This window comes from Coturnix japonica, chromosome 27, assembly GCF_001577835.2.
Source record: "Coturnix japonica isolate 7356 chromosome 27, Coturnix japonica 2.1, whole genome shotgun sequence".
In the NCBI taxonomy this organism is placed as follows: domain Eukaryota; kingdom Metazoa; phylum Chordata; class Aves; order Galliformes; family Phasianidae; genus Coturnix; species Coturnix japonica.
The window spans coordinates 434,601-453,007 of NC_029542.1; the positions used below are offsets into that span (position 1 = coordinate 434,601).

Genomic DNA, 18,407 nt, shown 5'->3' on the forward strand with positions numbered 1-18,407 from the left:
GGAAAGGGTAGTCAGGCATTGGAATGCACTGCCCGGGGAGGTGGTGGAGTCACCGACCATGGGAGTGTTCAAGAAACGTTTGGATGTTGTATTGATGAATATGATTTAACTGGGAAGTATTGGTAATGGTTGGACTAGATGATCTTCTAGGTCTTTTCCAACCTTGATAATTCTGTGATTCTGTGATTCTGTGAATTGTCATGTGGAGCAATATAGCAGAAGAAGTTTTGGAGAAAGAATTAAAAATAATCCAAACCCTTCTGCAAGTTGGTTTCACTATTAAGTGAAGCCAAGGCACCTGTCCAGGAAATCCAGTTCCTGGGAACAAAATGGCAAGATGAACGTTGTCACATCCTTATGGATGTGATCAACAAAATCACTACTACATCCCTGCCTACTAGTAAGAAAGAAATATTATCTAAGTGCAGTGGGTTTCTGAAGAATGCATGTCCCAGATTACAGTCTCATTGTGAGCCTTCTCCATCAAGTAACAAGAAAGATCACTTTTGTATGGTGCCATGAACAGAAACAAGTTTTGAGACAATGAAACAGGAGATAGCCCGTGCAGTAGTTCTGGGACCAGCCCATACAGAACACGATGTAAAAAACTTGTTCTATACTGCAGCCAGCTGGAATGACCCAACCTGGAGCTTTTGGCAAAGGAAAGTAGGGGAGGCTGGAGATCGACCCCTTGGGTTTGGGCATCAAGGATACAGAGGATCTAAAGAGTGCTACTCTTCAATTGAAAAGAACATAATAGCAGAATATGAGGGATATCATGCTACTTCATAAGTGATAGGTACTGAAGTGCAGCTCCTTTTAACACTTTGACTACCAGTACTAAATTGGATGTTTAAAGGGAAGGTCCCTTCCACACACCATGCTACTGATGATACTTGGAGTAAGTGGACTGTACTGATTACACAGCAGGCCCAGATAGGAAATCCCAGTCACTCAGGAATTTTAGATTTGATCGTGAACTGGCCTGAAGATAAAAATTTTGAAACATCACTGGGGGGAAGTAATGCCTGCTGAAGAGGCCCCACCATATATCAGATTATAAATAAATGGAAATAAACATGCCTTGTTCACTGATGCGTCCTATCTCATTGTGGGGAATTATTGGAGATGGAGGGCTTTTGTGTGAAGCCCTATGCAGCATGTTACAAAGGCCACCTAAGGAGAAGGAGAATTGAGACAATTTGCAGAGGTGAAGGATGTTCAACTGGATCTAGATGTTTCCATATAAGAGAAGTGGACAATGAATCTCAGAATCATAGAATCACCAAGGTTGGAAAAGACATCCAAGATCATCCAGTTCAGCCATCGACCTACCAATATTTCCCAATAAAACATGTTCCTTAGTACAACATTTAAATGTTGCTTGAACAACATCAGGGATAGTGACTCCACCCGCTCCCCAGTAAGCCTGTTCCAGCGCCCAACCACTCTTTCAAAGAATAAGATTTTCCTAACATCCAACCTGAATCTCTCCTGGCACAACTTGAGGCCATTCCCTCTAGTATCATCTCTAGTTATGTGAGAGAAGAGGCCAATCCCCATATCACTGCAACATCCTTTCAGGTACCTGTAGAAAACAAAGTATCCCCTGAGCCTATTATTCTCCAGTCTAAACAATCCCAGTTCCTACAGCTACTCCTCATATGACTTGTGCTCCAGTGAAATCAAAGCAACTGGTAGCACGGAAGCAAAAAAAAAAATTGGGACTGATGAATTGTAAAAAAAACATCGCTACCCAAGTAGTGAATATGGCCATCAAGGTGCATTATGTAGATGTTCATGTACTCAGGAGCCAGGACGCTGAACATAAAGGCAATTAGCAGGTAGGTGGGGCCTCTAGAATTGATATAGAATCATAGAATCATAGAATCACAAGGTTGGAAAGGACCTGCAAGATCATCTAGTCCAACCATCCTCCCTTAACATTGCCACCACAAGCTACTAAACCATATCTCATAGCTCCTCATCCAGATGCATATGGCACAGATGGCTCATCAATCCACATATGGCTCAGATAGATTTATACTAACAATATGACAGTGAGTTATTTGAAGCTCAGTAGGCTCAGGTCACCAAAGAAGAGGTGCAACATATAAATGGGCTTGAGATCAAGGGGTGAACTTAATCGTGGATGACACTATTATGCAAATTATTCATGAACGTGAAACACGCTGCAATTAAGCAGTCCAAGTGAATGAAACCTCTCTGGTATGAAAAGTGGTAGAAAAAATATAAATATGGCGATGTCCCTGCCTATAGTAGGAGGGCTGGAACTAGATAATTTTAAAAGTCCCTTCCAATAAAAAACATTAAATGATTCTGTAATTCTATTATTCTATGATTCTTTGATTCTTTGATTCTGTGATCATATTCCCAGTCCTGCACCAGCTTCCAGAAAATTTGAAAGACACAATAGATAGTTAAAAACTCTGTGGAAAGCAATGTGTGTTGGAACATTCAAGCATCAGGATAAATATCTAGCAGAAGCCACTGGGTTAATCAGTACTTGGGGATCTGTAAATCAAGATGGCCTTGCCCAATCCAGTCTCTTTTGTACTGTAGAAGGGGATAAAATTTGTGTAGTACATATGAAAAAATGTACTAGGGAAAATGGTTAGGGTTATACCTGCCTTGGGCAAGGACTACAGTTCTCAGAATGCTTAGTGATAGAACAAGTGGGAATTACTTGAAACTAAAGGGAGTTTGAAACAAGATGATCCTTTTCAACCCAGGACACTGAATGATTCTATGATTCTATGACATTATGTGATAACTACAACCTAAAAGAACACAACTCCCAGATTGGTTTTAAGACATTAAAGACACAACATTGATCCTGGAATTCAAGAGCAGGAATACACACAGGAGGTCAAAGGGAATAGCTGACCCACTCCTCTTCATTCTAATATAACTAGGCCTGTTGGTCAAAGACACTGCAGGACTTGTGGACACAGCTCAGATGTGGGAGTGACAGTGCTCTGCCACGGGAGTCAGCAGTACCAGACTACCACTGATGGGGAAAAGGTGATGGGCCCTATGTGTCACACATACTTGCTGAAGTCTCCAGAGCAGCAGACATCCTGCTGGCACATGGAGTGTTTGCAGGGAAGGGATGCAGAGGCACAGACTGAGATGCACCACAATTTTATTGAGTCAAAAGAGGGAAAGAAAGTTGCTCTGAGGGGAGGAAACCAAGCAGAAAGCAGCAGGGACAGCATCTGCACTGTGTGGTCATGGCGGATATCCCAGCAGTTGTCCATCTGACATTCTTCCACAGAGGAAAAAGGCCATCAGCCTCTCCCTCAGCTGGCTGTCTAGGTTTGATGGACCAGAGGAGCAGAGGTAACAAACAAGGCATCGGGAGGAAAAGAGGAGAGTGGAAGAGGAGAATGGCAGACATGGCCTTGCATTCTGAGAGTCCATGCTGGCCCCATCTTTTTGCAAGACGTGTTGGTGTTGCTTGTTCCCTCTGAAAAGCTCCCAGTGCTCCCTCTCAGGGCCACTACCAACTTCTGGGCCCCGGGAGGTAATCCTCCAGGACCACGGCCAGCAGCTTTAGCAGGGGAAGCACCGCCTGCCGCAGAGCGGCTGCCGAAGCCGGAGAGGGCCAAAGCCTCCAGAGGAGATGGGCACGCCCTCAGAGCTGAGGATGCTGCCAACGGCAGCGGAGGTGGAGGATCCACGGCGGTGTTCTGCGGGAAGGAGCTGAGGAGTGGTCCGGGCAGGGTCACCACCACGGGAGAGGGCTGGATGACGACGTGGGAGTCCTGGCACTGCCTGACGCAGGGCTCATTGCAGCTGTTGGCCAGCGGGTCGGGCCGCAGGGCCGGCATTGCAGGCGAGGCAGGCACTGGTCGTAGCAGGACATGTCTGGTGTCTGGAGGGGCACCTGTTGGGAGAAAGGGCGGAGCAAAAGGAGGGTATAGTAAGAAGCAGCCTGCCTTCCCAGCATGTGAGTTTCAAGTCTCAGTGCTGGCTGGAGATATGGAGCCTGTGTAAGGAATCCTGTTGTCTTCTCCTTACATCTGGCCCTCCAAGAGTGAGCAGGCACAGTGGTCACAGGTGCTGTCTAGCCATAGTTCAGGAGACACCTCAGGCAGACCTAGCATCTGTTGACACCACACCTGCTGCCCTCTTCCCTCTCCCTCACAAGCTGCCTTCCAAGACCCACAGAGGATAAGGCACTTGTAAATATAGAGAAATCCCAGAGGAGGACAGAGTGATGAAAGGGCTTCAGACTCACCTTGATCCTGGGGTGACAGAGGCAAGAGGAGAGCAGATGGACCGACTTTTATACTGCATGGACATCACTCCAGGCTAACAGTCACTCCATGTGAGCAGCAATTTTCCTAGAGACTCACCTCAGATGCAAATTATGCTGGTCAGTGGTGCAGGTTGTGGTTTTGTTTCCCTCTGCTCATCCATTTCAATTCCTCATTTCTGAAATGCCAGTTCTGTCAGGCTGACCTCTTTCAGGTGTTGGTATGAGAAACCTAAGGATTACACCAGGACAACAGCACCAAAACGAACAGAAAAGGAAGAAGAAAATGCTGTTGGCCAAACTCAAGCACAGTAATAGGAAGCCTCTGGAGGATGGAAGCACAGACAGGTAATGTGAGAGGAATGCAGCCATAGTGTGTGTGCAGCCAGGAATCAAATGAAGAAAGCTAAAGGCCTGATAGAGTTCAGTCTGTCAAAGCACATCAAAGGCAACACGAAGGGCTTATACATGGATCTCAATGATAACTGGAAAATAAAAGTGTATGTGGGAATTCTCCTGAAGTGAACAAGAGACCTGATTACTTGGGACAGCAAAAATGTTGAGGTCCTGATTGTCTTGTTTGTTTCTTTCTGTCATGGGTTACCTAGATCTACCTGTGCCTGTGAAAGAGGGCAGCTGCCCCATAGGGTCCCAGGCCTGAAAGGGAAGGGAAAAGGTGAATGGGAAGAGAGAACAGCAGCGGCAATCTAAGGAGGAAAACTTATTTTACTAAATATGATATCAGAATACAAGATAACACAATATAATACAATATGATTGAGGCTAATAATTCGAACAAAACTGAGAGAGAATCCCCGAAAACTGAGAGGCCTACTGTGAACTCTAGGCAACATGGCTGGAACGCTTCCCACTCCCCAAGACTCTGAGAGAGAGAACTCCAGCCTGGGAGCAAGATTATATACGTCCTCCTCCCATGACTTATCTCTGACTGCAAAGTCCTCTGGGATACGTAGTTTTCTTATGAGAGCTGAGTATTTGGGACGTTGTTATTCCACAGAACTGGAGTATGAAATTTTTAATGATCCATACTGCACATGATGTTATGATGTGGAATATTGACAGCAACATTACAAAACCATGACACTTCCTTATTCAACAAGTGTAGCTTTCAGAAATACCATGGCTCAGAGGCCAGGCTGAAAAGCTGGAGCTAACAAGATGTACTGTTGTGTCAGGGAAACCTTGAGAAAACTGGATGGTTGTAACACACTGCTCTTATTTGTTCCATGAAGCGATGCACCCATGAGTGCTGAGGGAGCTGTCCACTCTTAATCAAGAGTGGTGACTGGGAGAAGTGCTCCAAAACTGGGGGAATGTGCATGTTACTCCTGTTTAAGAAGAGCAAAAAGATGGAAGCAGGGAGCTAGAGTAGCAGGGGCTTCAGGTCATTTTCTTGGTAGGAGACATAACAGTGCATCCTTGAAAAAGCTAGACCCTAGAAACCATTTCCATGCTTGTGGAGGATGAAAATATCTACAGCATTGCACTCAGCATGGATTCACTATGGAAGAGCCATGTGTCAATGAAAATGATTCATCACAAAGAAATAACAATCCTGAAGGATGTGGGAAGAGGACTGTATACATTCTTGCTGGAGTTCAGCAAGTCTTTTGACACTGTCCTCAATGAGATGATCATAGTGAAGCTGTGGAAGTATGGGCTGAATGAGTGCTCCTTTGTGTGGAGAAGAAATACAGCTCAGCTGAAGAGGCAAGAAAGCTCCCCACAAATGAACGAGGGCTGGTGGGCCCCAGAACTGTCAGGTGGCTGGGGATGGTCATGAAATGGAAGTGAACAAGAAGGGCGTAGGCTTGCAAATTTCCCCCAGATACAATCAAAGAGAATGAATCCTTGCTGCATGAATAGAACACTCTGCCCTGCTAACATACAGGGAGTTGTCTTGTGGTGCAAAGGTGCTAGATAATATCTTTATTCCACTGCAAGCTTCCTGAGGAGATTCTCCCTGTGCATGGTAATTTACAATCTAATTTTGCGTTGGCCACGAGCCACACTTCAGGCATGGTTCCTCCCAGCTGTGTGTGCTTTCTTCAGGCCTGAGCATCACTCTCACCAGGTAATTCCATCCCATAGAGGAGGAGAAGCAAATCACTGTTTCAGACGTCAACTCAAAAAGAGGGACCTTATTCCATGGTGCTTGTTATGTAATAAGAGGGCTCAGGAAGGCAATACTCTCCTTCCACAAAACGGCTGATGGTATGAGATTGTTACTGTCCCTGGAGACTGTTACAAGAGTGGACAATGCCAAGTAAACATGGAAATGTCTTTCCAGAACAATAAGCTGTGGGTGAAGACGTTTGCAAGCAGCAGAACATCCCACCTGGCTTTTCAGGGAATGAACAGACTCATGGAGTAGCCTGAGAGACAAACCTCGAGGGAGAAGGAACAGGGAAATAATTGTCCCCCTGTACTCAGCACTGGTGAGGCCGCATCTTGAGTACTGTGTCCAGTTTTGGGACCCTCTCTGCAAGAAAGACATCAAGGCCCTGGATCAAAGAAGGGTAACAAAGCTGGTGAGGGGACTGGAGCACAGGCTTATGAGAAGCAGCTGAAGAAGCTGAGATTGTTCAGTCTGGTAAAGGGGAGGCTCGGGGGTAGCCCTCTATAGCTACCTGAAGGGAGGCAGTAGTGAGCTGGGAGTCGGCCTCTTCTCTTGTGTAACTGGTGATGGGACTAGAGGGAATGAGTTCAAACTGTGCCAGGGAAGGTTCAGGCTGGATGTTAGGAAATACTACTTCTCTGAAAGGGTGGTCAGGCAGTGGAATGGGCTTCCTAGGGAGGTAGTGGAGTCACTGACCCTGGAGGTGTTCAAGGACCATTCGTGTGTTGTGTTGAGGGACATGGTTTAGTGAGAACTATTGGTGATAGGTGGATGGTTGGACTGGGTGATTCTGTGGGTCTTTTCCAATCTTGGTGATTCTATGATTCTGTGACTCAATGAAAATGAGTCCCCAGGCAAAGAATGTCCAGGGTATTCAGAAGTAGGCCACACTGACACGAGGATATGCCTGCCTTGCTGCAAAGGTGGTTACAAATAAGGTCCTGTCATTTCCCAAGACACACAAGCCATGCCTGAAGCACAGAATACGTCTTCTACCCGCACTGACGTATTCCTGAAAGGAAACTCCTTGTGCCTTTCATCCTGGAACTTGAAAGGTGCCTCTGTGGACAAATTGGGAAGGTCAGAAAGAAGGAAATGAAATGTCACAGTTGACGGAGACTGAAACCTCAACCTGTACCATTAGAAAGGATAATTTGCATTTGAGGTGAGTCTCTTGGAAAATTACTGCCTGTGTACCAGTGACTGTGGGCCTGCGGCAGTGCACAAGCAGTATAAAAGAAGGCCTGTCTCCTCTCTCTCAGTCATCCACTCCTCTTGCCTTCATCTCCCTGGGAATAAGGTGAGTCTGAAGCACTTCAACCATCATCTACTTCTCTTGGGTTTGTCTGCATGTACATGTGCCTTTATCCTTGGTTGTATCTTGAGGAAGCAGGTAGCCGAGAGATAGAAGGGGGCAGACAGTGTGGCATGATGCTGGACATTACATGGGCTATCTCCTGAGCTATGAACTAGTCAAGGACATAGCTGTGCCTGGTCACTCTTTGCAGGATGGGGTCAAATGGAAGGAGAAAACCATGGGCTTCCTGACACATCCCTAGTCAGCACTGTGCCTTGGCTCTCTCCTGCTGGGATGGCAGGCTGCTGCTCACTCACTTCTGTGTCCTCCTGACCCTCTGTCCCAACAGGTGCCCCTCCAGACACCAGACATGTCCTGCTATGACCAGTGCCTGCCCCGCCTGCAATGCCAGCCCTGCGGCCCAACCCCGCTGGCCAACAGCTGCAATGAGCCCTGCGTCAGGCAGTGCCAGGACTCCCACGTTGTCATCCAGCCCTCTCCCGTGGTGGTGACCCTGCCCGGACCCATCCTCAGCTCCTTCCCGCAGAACACCGCCGTGGGATCCTCCACCTCCGCTGCCGTTGGCAGCATCCTCAGCTCTGAGGGTGTGCCCATCTCCTCTGGAGGCTTTGGCCTCTCTGGCTTTGGCAGCCGCTTCTGCGGCAGGCGGTGTTTCCCCTGCTAGATCTGTTGCCATGGTCCCGGAGAAACACCTCCAGAGTCTGTGAAGTTTGAAGCAGACCTGAGAGAGAGCACTGGGGCCAATCTCATCTCTCAGAAAATGTGTTCCATGAGTTGTTTTCCCCTCTTCCATCATTTTTTTAAAATTTTTTCCTGTGTCCTTCCTGCTCACCATCAGCTTTCCTGTACTGTGAGTCCCACCAAATCAGCCTTAGAGAGGACCGACTAGCCCTGTGCTGCGTGTACAGAGGGCAGATATACAGCTGGAGGCATGGCTGCCATGGCCATGTTGTGCGGACTCTCTGCCCCTGGTGCTTCTGGCACCTGGGCCTCCCCTTGCACTGAGCTTGTTTCCAAATTTCCACTCATTAAATATCTAATGCATTTGAATCTGCACCTCTGTGTTATCCTTTCCTTTACAAAGGCTGCCCAGTGGAGGGTGGGGGAGAGATGTTCCTGAATGTTGGTTTGGGGAAAGGGTTCCTTAATTGCTAAGCTTATTGGAAAAAAGGAAATAGTGTGTACAGCAAAATGGATAGCAATCACTGAACTGCACTGGATACCTTTATGCAGCCATAATTTGTCTCCTAATGGTACAGCCAATCCCACTGTTCATGGCTCTGAGAAACTTGGGAAAAAGCAGTGGTGAAAATACAGACAGGTGAGATTTCTCACTATTTATTCAGAAAACCTTTCAGAAGCACCTCCCAAAACCCCTGCTGAGAAACATTTCTCTCCTCACTCTTCATCGAAGAGCCTTTGAGAGGGAAGGAATAACACAGAGTTGTGTTGTGGTGAAAAGGTGCTAGATAATATCTTTATTCCACTTCAAACTTCCTGAAGAGACTCCATGTGCATGGCAGTTTACAATCTAATTTTGCATTGCCCGCAAGCCACACTTTTGGCATGGGTCCTCCCCAACTGTGCGTGCTTTCTGCAGGCCTGAGCATCACTCTCACCAGTTAATTCCATCCCTGAGAGGAGGAGGAGCAATGCACTGTAAAAAAAAAAAACAAAACAGCACAACCATCAATTCAAGAGGTCTGACCTTATTCTATGGGACTTTAGAGTTAATGTTAGGGATCAGGAAATTAGTGTTGTCCTTCCACAGAACAGTGGATGGTGTGAGGTCGTTACTGTCCCCAGAGACTATTATGAGTGTGGACATTGCCAAATAAGCATAGAAATACCTTTCCAGAACATTAACTACCAGAGAGAGTTAGATGTAATACAATGGAGTCCTGGCTCTGCCTGACACAGGGCTTGTTGCAGCTGTTGGCCTGAGTGGTTGGGCTGCAGGGCTGACACGACTAGCATGGCAGGCACTTGTTTTAGTAGGATATGTCTTGCATTTGGAGGGGCAACTGTTGGTAGAGAGCACTGGGAGGAGCACTGGGCTTAGTGAAGAGCAGCATTCCATCCTCGCATAGGAGTATGAAGACACTTACTAGCTGGGAAGACTAGACTTTGTAATTTTTACTAGACTTTGTAATTCTATCCACAAGAGTTCTCCTTTCCTCTCATCCCAGTTTTCCCTAACAATAGTTGCTAGTCCCAACTATTTGTCCTCTTTGGTCATAGCTCAGGAGAAACCTCACAAATTGCCAGGATCTCTCCATGACACACCTAATGGCCCCTTCTCTCTCCCAATACTAGCAGGCACCTCAGTACCCAAAGGAAGATTGAGGCTGAAGGATGAGCTAAAAACCAAGAGGAGAACATTCTTCAGACTCATCTCTTCCCAAGAGAGATGGAATTAAGGAAATGGATGAGACTGTGAGAAGACTGGCCTGCTTTAAAACTGTCCTGGGCCCAAAATAACTTTTTCAACGCAGTGATTTTCCAAAAGATTTACCTGAAATGCAAATTATGCTTCATAGTGACACAGGTTGTGTTCTACTTTCGGATCATCTCTGCCGTTTTATTTTTTCTGACCTGCTCTTTGAGAGTCAGGTGCTCCTTTCGTGTTCCAAGATGAGAGGTGCAAAAATTGAATGAGTAGGGACAAGCCAGTATGGGCAGAGCATGTGTTCTAAGTGCTGGAAAAAAAACCCTGCAGGAATGAAACGTATCTGGGAAATGCAAGACCTGTCTTAGCAGCTTCCTTTGAAGATACATAGCTTTCAGCTACTGTAGTTCCCATCTATATGCTAAAAATCTCTTGTGCTCATGAACAAGACAAGTTCTCTTTCCCCAATTGACTTCCAGCTTGCTCCTCCAGACAATGCTTATCTGCACAGGCAGGTGTGCTGCTGTGTTCATACATGTTCACCCAAGGCTTCCCCTTCTAGGGGGAAACTGCCTGTTTGTCTGACCTCATCCCATCTTGTTGAAACTTTGAGTTCATTTGACAATTCATACTGTGAGCTGTTTTTTGAAAGGTTAATGTTGTCATCCAAAATCCAGTGAATAATCATAGAATCATAGAAAGGTTTGTAAGGGACTTTTAAGATTATCTAGTTCCAGCCCCCTGCTATAGGCAAGGACATCTCCCTCTAGACAAGGTTGCTGAAAGCTCCATCCAGCCTGGCCTTGAATGTCCCCAGGGAGGGGGAATCCACAACCTCACTGGGCAACTTGTTCCAGTGTCTCATCACCCCCACAATGAAGAAATTGTATTAGTTAAGTTTTTTCAATAATTTCCATGCCTGATCCTGCTCTACCTAGAGCAGTTTTCCTTGCTCCAGATTTGCAGTGTTTTGAGGAGCTTGTCTTCTTCCTACAAAAGAAGTCACCAGATATTACCCTATAGCCCACTAAGCCCTTCCCTGTTTCCTGCTTTAATGCAACCATCCCAATACCTGAGGCTCCTTTTTGTGCTGATACTTGTAGGATTGTGATGTGTACTTCCTGCGTTTCTCATGACATCACTAGAAAGAAAATAGCATAGCCAGATAGGCATGTTAGAAATGAGGAAACGAAATGGCAGAAGTGATGAAAAACAGAAAAAAATTGAAAACCCCACAACAATGACACTGTGCCATTAGGAAGGATAATTTGGAGCTGAGGTGTGCTGGAAAATAATGTCAGTGTAGAGTGACTCTGGGACTGGGGTGGTGCCAGAGTGGCAAAGATGGCAAAGGTGGTTACAATTTAGGTCATGACATTTCCCCAGGCAAATGTCCCCTGCCTGCAGCACAGAACCCCTATAGCACTTGGGAAATGTCTTCTACCCATACTAACTTGCTTCTGTAAGGAAAGTCCTTGCACTTCTCATTCTGAAACTTGAAATGAGTCGTTGTGGCCAATCTGGGAAGGTCAGAAATAAGAAAAAGAAATGGCAGGATTGACAGAATCAAAAACCAAACAAACCTGTGCCACTAGGAAGGACAGTCTGTATTTGAGATGATTCTCCTGGAAAACTACTTCTTGTGTGGAGTGACTGTAGGCCTGGGATGGTGCTGGGGTGGTATAAAAGTGGGCCCATTTCCCTATTCTTTCTTTCACTGTTCTTGCCTCCATCTCCCTGTGAACAAGGCGAGTCTGAAGCCTTTTCACCAGCCACTCCCCCCCTAAGATTATCTGCACTTATGAAACCCTATGAATAGTCTTGGAATTATAGCTTGCCCTGTTAGAGGGAAGAAGTCAGCTGTTGTGTGGCATCAAGTGATTCTGGATCTTGCATGAGGTGTTTCCTGTGCCTGGTTGTTCTTGGCAGGGTCAATGGAGCCAAAGGGAAGGAGAATACCATGGGATTCCTTACACAGCCTCCATATCCCCATCCAGCACAGTGCCTTGGCTTTCTCCTGCTGAGATGGCAGGATGTTCCTCACTCTCCCCTTCCTTGGCATGGCCCTCTATCCTAACAGGTGCCTCACCAGACACAAGACACGTCCTGCTATGACCAGTGCCCACCGTGCAGGCCATTCTGGCCCTCCTCCTCTGCTGCTGTTGGCAGCATCCTCAGCTCTGAGGGCGTGCCCATCTCTTCTGGAGGCTTTGTACTCTCTTGCTTTGGTTTCTCCAGATTCAGTAGCCTCAGCTGTGGCAGGGGATGCTTTCCCTGCTAAAACTGTTGGCAACTGCTCCCAGTAAAGTTCCCCCATGGTCCCTGAAGTTGGTAGAGGACTGGGGCCAAAGCTTTGGAATCTTGTTTTCTGTGGGTTTGTTGATACATAGCACCCCTTGCAATAGGAAAAGGATAGGTCTAAGTCTGAGCTAGGAAGAAGCAACTGGCCTTTCTCCTTCTGTGGACTGGGCAGGTGAATAGCTGGCTATATAGCTCAGGCTCTTACCATTCTGTGGTGCCTCTCTCACTGGGGTCTCTGAACACAGGAAAAGTTTTACTTCTTTCAGTTAATTAAACTTCTGCTGCATATTACCCCGGGCGTCAGTATTTATTTTTCCCCTTTAAGACACTCCCTTACTTAAGCCTGTGGAAAAACAGATTATTTTTCAGTAGTTCTGGAAGTGGGCTGATGGCACTGGTTTTGCTGAGCAATAGTTAACACAAACTTGCATTGAGTGTGCTTAGTCATGCATACACTTTACTCTCCTTTTTTCCTAAAAATGACTTCCAATGCAGATATCACATGTGTCAGTATTGGGACCAATAAATTTCATAATATTTGTCAGTGACATCACTGGATTAAGCGTACATTTCACCAAATCTATAGATGCAAACCTCTTTGGAACTTTTGTTGCTGGAGTTTGTACTATTTGGGAGAGCTCCTGGATGCCCCATTGACACTGACCCTGTACCTCCTCCTGCCTATAGACTCTTCCTTCCCTCCTCTGCCCATAGTTTTTGCTAGGATGCCCAGGCAGAGATGGAAGTAGCAGGACATGAATTCTCAAAATGATTCAAACAGCCTTAGCTGAGAAGCAAGTGGTATATCAGTATAAAGAAGACTGGGCAGAGTTTTGAGAAACATTGCCTAGTAGCTAGGACTGACCTTAGCTGCACAACATCATGCTCCCATTGCATATAGAAGTCTAGTAATCCCTGAATCCATTCCTTTCCATAATTGACTACCTGTCTACATCCTTGAAGAGGCACACAATTTCTTGGGAACAGTAAATAATGCATACACTTGGTGCCTTGTAGCTGTAATGCAGTCTCAGTTACAGATCTCAGAGTGACTGGTTTAGAAGATGAGGGAACACTAGATAATAGATGCCAATGTGTTTGCACAGAGGAGGTAAGCTGAAGTGAGGCATCTGCTAAACTGAGCGTTACTCAGGAGTAATTATTGCCAGTTCGTCAGAGGTGTCAGAGGCATCAGAGACCTGTTGACAGCTTGATGTGTGCTGGCTAATAGCTCTTGTGGAACAAGGATGTTGCTAGGGAAGTTTCCTTTACTGATACAAGAAGTACCTCACTGTTTGGGATTTAGCATCGATGTGCCAAGCAGCGTCCGTGAAATACTTCTCTCCTTCAAAGCCCTGTTGCCTCCTCACACACACACAAGGCTTTCTCTCAACCTCTGTCCTGAATATGTTCCTCCTCATTCTCCTCACTTTTCCCTTCTCTCTTGAAAGTTAAAAGAATTAATCTTGCTGCATTTTACCTCTGATACAAAAACCAGAGTGGGAGGTAACATGGAAAGCAAGCTTAAACCAGCTCTGCAGTGAGACCTAAGAACAGGGCTTTTTTGCCAGGCCAAAGTTTATCTCACATCATTTGGTGTGAGTAGCAATTGCATAACTTCAAGGTATGATGGCAAGCTAAACTCTGTTCTCTCACTCCCCCTCCCAGCTTCCCCATTATTATGATAAGGATAGTTCAATTAAAGGAAAATAAAAACAAACAAAATATTTGTTAAGAATTTTTTTTTTATAAATAAATAAATAAATAAATAAATTGGCCACACAGAAGTAAAGGAAGAAAGAAGTCATTTTCTACTTACCTTTAGAAGAGCATCTCTCCTACAAATAAAGGCTGAGGCAGCTGTGCTTGTTCAGTATGTAGAAGAGAAGCCTACAGGAAGATGTCAGTGCAACTTCCCAGGACTTGTGGAGAGATTACAAACAGGAAAGATACTGATTTCTTACATGGTCTGAAAGTAATGAGACCGTAGGGAATTTTTACTTAAAAAAAGTAAAAGAGGGAAGATTTAGATTAGATATTAGGAGGAAAATCTTCAGTCAGGGGGTGATGAGACACTGGAATAGGTAGCTCATACAGCATCCGTGCTGTATGTCCTCTAAGTCCCTTTCTGACCCTTACTCTGCTCTGTTTGGGTGCAGGATGGGGAGCAGAAAAGGCCTTCATGCTGTGCTAAAACTTCATTATGTTACCTCTACTGTTTAACTACGCCTTTGTAACACAACATCACATGGGCCGTGGTGAAGAAAAATGTCTCTATCTCAGCCTGTCCCAGTACTGCCCAGTTCACAGACTCCCCCTACTGAGACCATTTTCTGCCCAGCACCACTGCGTCCAGAGCAGAGGGAACTGCTGCTCCTGCTCTGCTCTCTCTCCTGCTGTCCCCTTCAGCAAGCTTGTGGAGCTGCTGCACTCCCAGTTTCTCCTGCAGCTCTGGCTATACAGTCAAGGCCAACAGTGAACACCTTCTGCATGGTGTGCATCGTGGCTGAGGAGGCATGACAGGACAGAGAAGCAAAAAGATAGTTCTGAAGGCCAGGGATGCTACCGGATTCATGGGCACCCCCCTCATGAGTAAGCAACAGTGATTTCCTAAGGGATCAACCAGCAGTGTTGCAACCTTCAGGAAAAGTGCAGTGTTCCAACGTGCAAGGACACCTGCTGAAATCCATAGAGCAACACCTTTCCTCCAGGCAGTTGTTGTCTGGAGTGTCCCATGGGGAAGGACAACGCAGAGGCACAGGCTGGAATGCAATAAAACTTTAATGAGAAAAAAGAAGGAAACCAGGTCACTCTGAGGGGAGGTCCTGGTGGAGGAAGCAGCAGGGACAGATGACAGTCTGCACTGTGTGGCATGACAAACGTGCTGACAGTTGTCCATCTGCCCCTTCCACGGAGACAGAAGGACCACTAGGTCCTTTTTGAAACAGATGCTCACATTGCTTGGCCCTCTGGGAAACAAGATCGAAATGCTCTGTTCCCGGGATGTTACCGCCTTCTCAGTCTCTGGGAATCTTCCCCCAGAACCACGGCCAGCAGCTTTAGCAGGGGAAGCACCGCCTGCCGCAGAAGCGGCTGCCGAAGCCGGAGAGGCCAAAGCCTCCAGAGGAGATGGGCACGCCCTCAGAGCTGAGGATGCTGCCAACGGCAGCGGAGGTGGAGGATCCCACGGCGGTGTTCTGCGGGAAGGAGCTGAGGATGGGTCCGGGCAGGGTCACCACCACGGGAGAGGGCTGGATGACGACGTGGGAGTCCTGGCACTGCCTGACGCAGGGCTCATTGCAGCTGTTGGCCAGCGGGGTCGGGCCGCAGGGCCGGCATTGCAGGCGAGGCAGGCACTGGTCAAGGCAGGACATGTCTGGTGTCTGGAGGGGCACCTGTTGGGAGAGGGATCCAGGGGAAGCCTGGAGCTGAATGAGGAGTAATCTGCCAGCCCTCAGTCAGAGAGTTAAGGCACATGTTAACTGTGGAACTGGTGGCCATGAAAGGATGCCAGCAGGTCTTCTCCTACACTTCAGTTCTCATTGTCTTGGCCTATATCTATCGCTTCCAGGTAGGTTTCCTTCTAGACCATAGGTCAGGAGACACTCCAGTGTTTCTCCGTGACACACCTGCTGCCCCCTCCTTCTCCTCTACTTAGTTGCCACCCCAATACCCAAAGTGAGATCAAGGCACAAGAGTGTGCTGAGAAATCCCCAGGGATCATGGTGAGTAGAAAGAGGAGGAGTATGGCCTTCAGACTCACCTGGTTCCCAGATCAGTGGAGGCAAGTGGAGTGGATGTGAGAGGAAGAAGGGCCTGCTTTTATACTGTTCTGATACTGCCTCATGTCTGGAGTCACATTACGTGGGTAGTAATTTTCCAAAAGACTCACCTCAAATGCAAATTATTTTTCCTAATGGCGTAGTCTTTTCATTGCTTTTCTGACGACTTTGTCATTTCATTTCCTCATTTCTGACCTGCTCATTTGTACACAGAGAATCCTTTCAAGTTCTAGGATGAAAAGTGCACGGGTTTACCAGGCAGCAACACACCAATCTGGGCACATCTCATAACCCAAGCCTTTAGAGTGTTCCCTTGCTGGTGTTAGATGTCTGTGGAAATATCTGGCACACATTCTCTGGTCCATTTATAGTAGTCTGTTCTGGATACTCAAGGGCTTCTTTTGGGGATTTGAGGCTCTGTGTAGCAGAGCGGCACTTCTACCACTTGCGCCACAGGGGAGATTCGAACCCAGGGCCTCCGGTGTTGCAATGCGGCATTCCTACCACCTGCACCACCGGGGCACAATACATGGTCCATGTATAGTGGTCTGTTCTGGATACTCAAGGGCTTTTTTTTTGGCTATCTTGGCCACCTGAGCAAACTGCTTAACTGCTGATTCATGTTCAGCTGAGTATCAATCATCAATCAATACCCCCAGGTCTGTTTCCTCTACACTGTCTTCCAGACACTCTGCCCCAAGCTGGTAGCATTGCGTGAGCCTGTTGTGGCCAAAGTTCAGGAAGCAGCTTATGGTCTTGTTGAACCTCATCCCATTGGCTTCAGCCCAGCTCTCCAGCCTGTCCAGATCCCTCACTCTGACATTCAAGACTAGCAGGGGGAGTCCCCTGGGATTCATTCTTAGCAAGTAAAGAGGTCCAAGATGACTGGTCACTCTTCAAGAAGGAAGATTTAAAGGCACAAAAGCAGGCTGTCCCCCTGAGCTGCAAAATGAGCCGGCAGGGAAGAAGACCAGCGTGGATGAATAGGGAGCTATTCTTGAGGCTCAGGGAGAAAAAGTGAATCTACCTCCTGCGGAAGAAGGGATGGGCGACTCAGAAAGAATACAGAATAGCTGTTAAGATGCGCAGAGAGAAGATCAGAAAGGCAAGAGCCCTTTGTGAACTCAACCTGGCCACTGGGGTAAAAAGGAACAAGAAACTCTTTTACAAATACATCAACAGTAAGAGGAGGACTAAGGAGAATCTCCATTCTTTACTGGATGAGGCTGGGAATGTGACCACTGAGGATAAGAAAAAGGCAGAGGTTCTGAATGCCTTCTTTATGTCTCTAGAGGACAGACCGGTTATCCTCAGGGTACTCCTCTCTCTGACCTGGTAGTCTTGGCTGGGGAGCAGACTAAACCCCCACAATTCAGGAGGAAACAGAGACCTACTACTCCAACTGGACTGCCACAAGTCCATGGGGCTAGATGAGATTAGCCTGAGAGTGCTGAGGGAACTGGCAGAGGTGACAGATGAGCTGCTTTCCATCATCTATCAGCGCTCCTTGTTGACTGGTGAGGTCCCAGAAGACTGGAGGTTTGCCAGTGTGATTCCTATTTACAAGAAGGGTTGTAAGGAGGACCGAGGGAACTACAGGCCTGTTAGCCTGACCTCGGCACCAGGGAAGGTTACAGAGCAGACTGTCTTGAAGGTGATCATGCAACATGTGCGGGACAAGCCAGCATGGGTTCACAAAGGGCAGGTCCTGCTTGACCAACCTCCTTCTATGATCTATTGACCCATGTGGTGGATGAGGGAAAGGCTGTTTCTGTAGTCTATCTAGACTTAACAAAGCCTTTGGCACTGTCTTCCACAGTATTCTCCAGCAGAAGCTGGCAGCCCGTGGCTTGGACAGGTACACTCTTAGCTGGGTGAAGAAGACAGTGTAGAGGAAACAGACCTGGGGGTATTGATTGATGATTGATGCTCAGCTGAACATGAATCAGCAGTTCAGCAGTTTGCTCAGGTGGCCAAGATAGCCAAAAAAAAAGCCCTTGAGTATCCAGAACAGACCACTATACATGGACCAGAGAATGTGTGCCAGATATTTCCCAGCTTGTGTGCCAGATATGTGCCCAGATTGGTGTGTTGCTGCCCGGTAAACCCGTGCACTTTTCATCCTAGAACTTGAAAGGATTCTCTGTGTACAAATGAGCAGGTCAGAAATGAGGAAATGAAATGACAAAGTCGTC

The 18,407-nt window shown here is 46.9% G+C and overlaps 2 protein-coding genes across 2 annotated transcripts; one reads left to right on the plus strand and one right to left on the minus strand.

Annotated features, from left to right (window-relative positions):
• The first annotated feature begins 8,048 nt into the window (after positions 1-8,048).
• LOC107324994 (feather keratin 1-like) lies at positions 8,049-8,757 on the plus strand. The gene has a single exon (XM_015885431.2). The coding sequence runs from the start codon at positions 8,090-8,092 to the stop codon at positions 8,402-8,404; it is 315 nt and encodes a 104-aa protein (XP_015740917.1). The 5' UTR covers positions 8,049-8,089; the 3' UTR covers positions 8,405-8,757.
• A 6,707-nt stretch (positions 8,758-15,464) lies between these two features.
• Positions 15,465-15,834, minus strand: LOC107324996 (feather keratin 1-like). The gene has a single exon (XM_015885432.2). The coding sequence runs from the start codon at positions 15,802-15,804 to the stop codon at positions 15,490-15,492; it is 315 nt and encodes a 104-aa protein (XP_015740918.1). The 5' UTR covers positions 15,805-15,834; the 3' UTR covers positions 15,465-15,489.
• Positions 15,835-18,407: the final 2,573 nt, after the last annotated feature.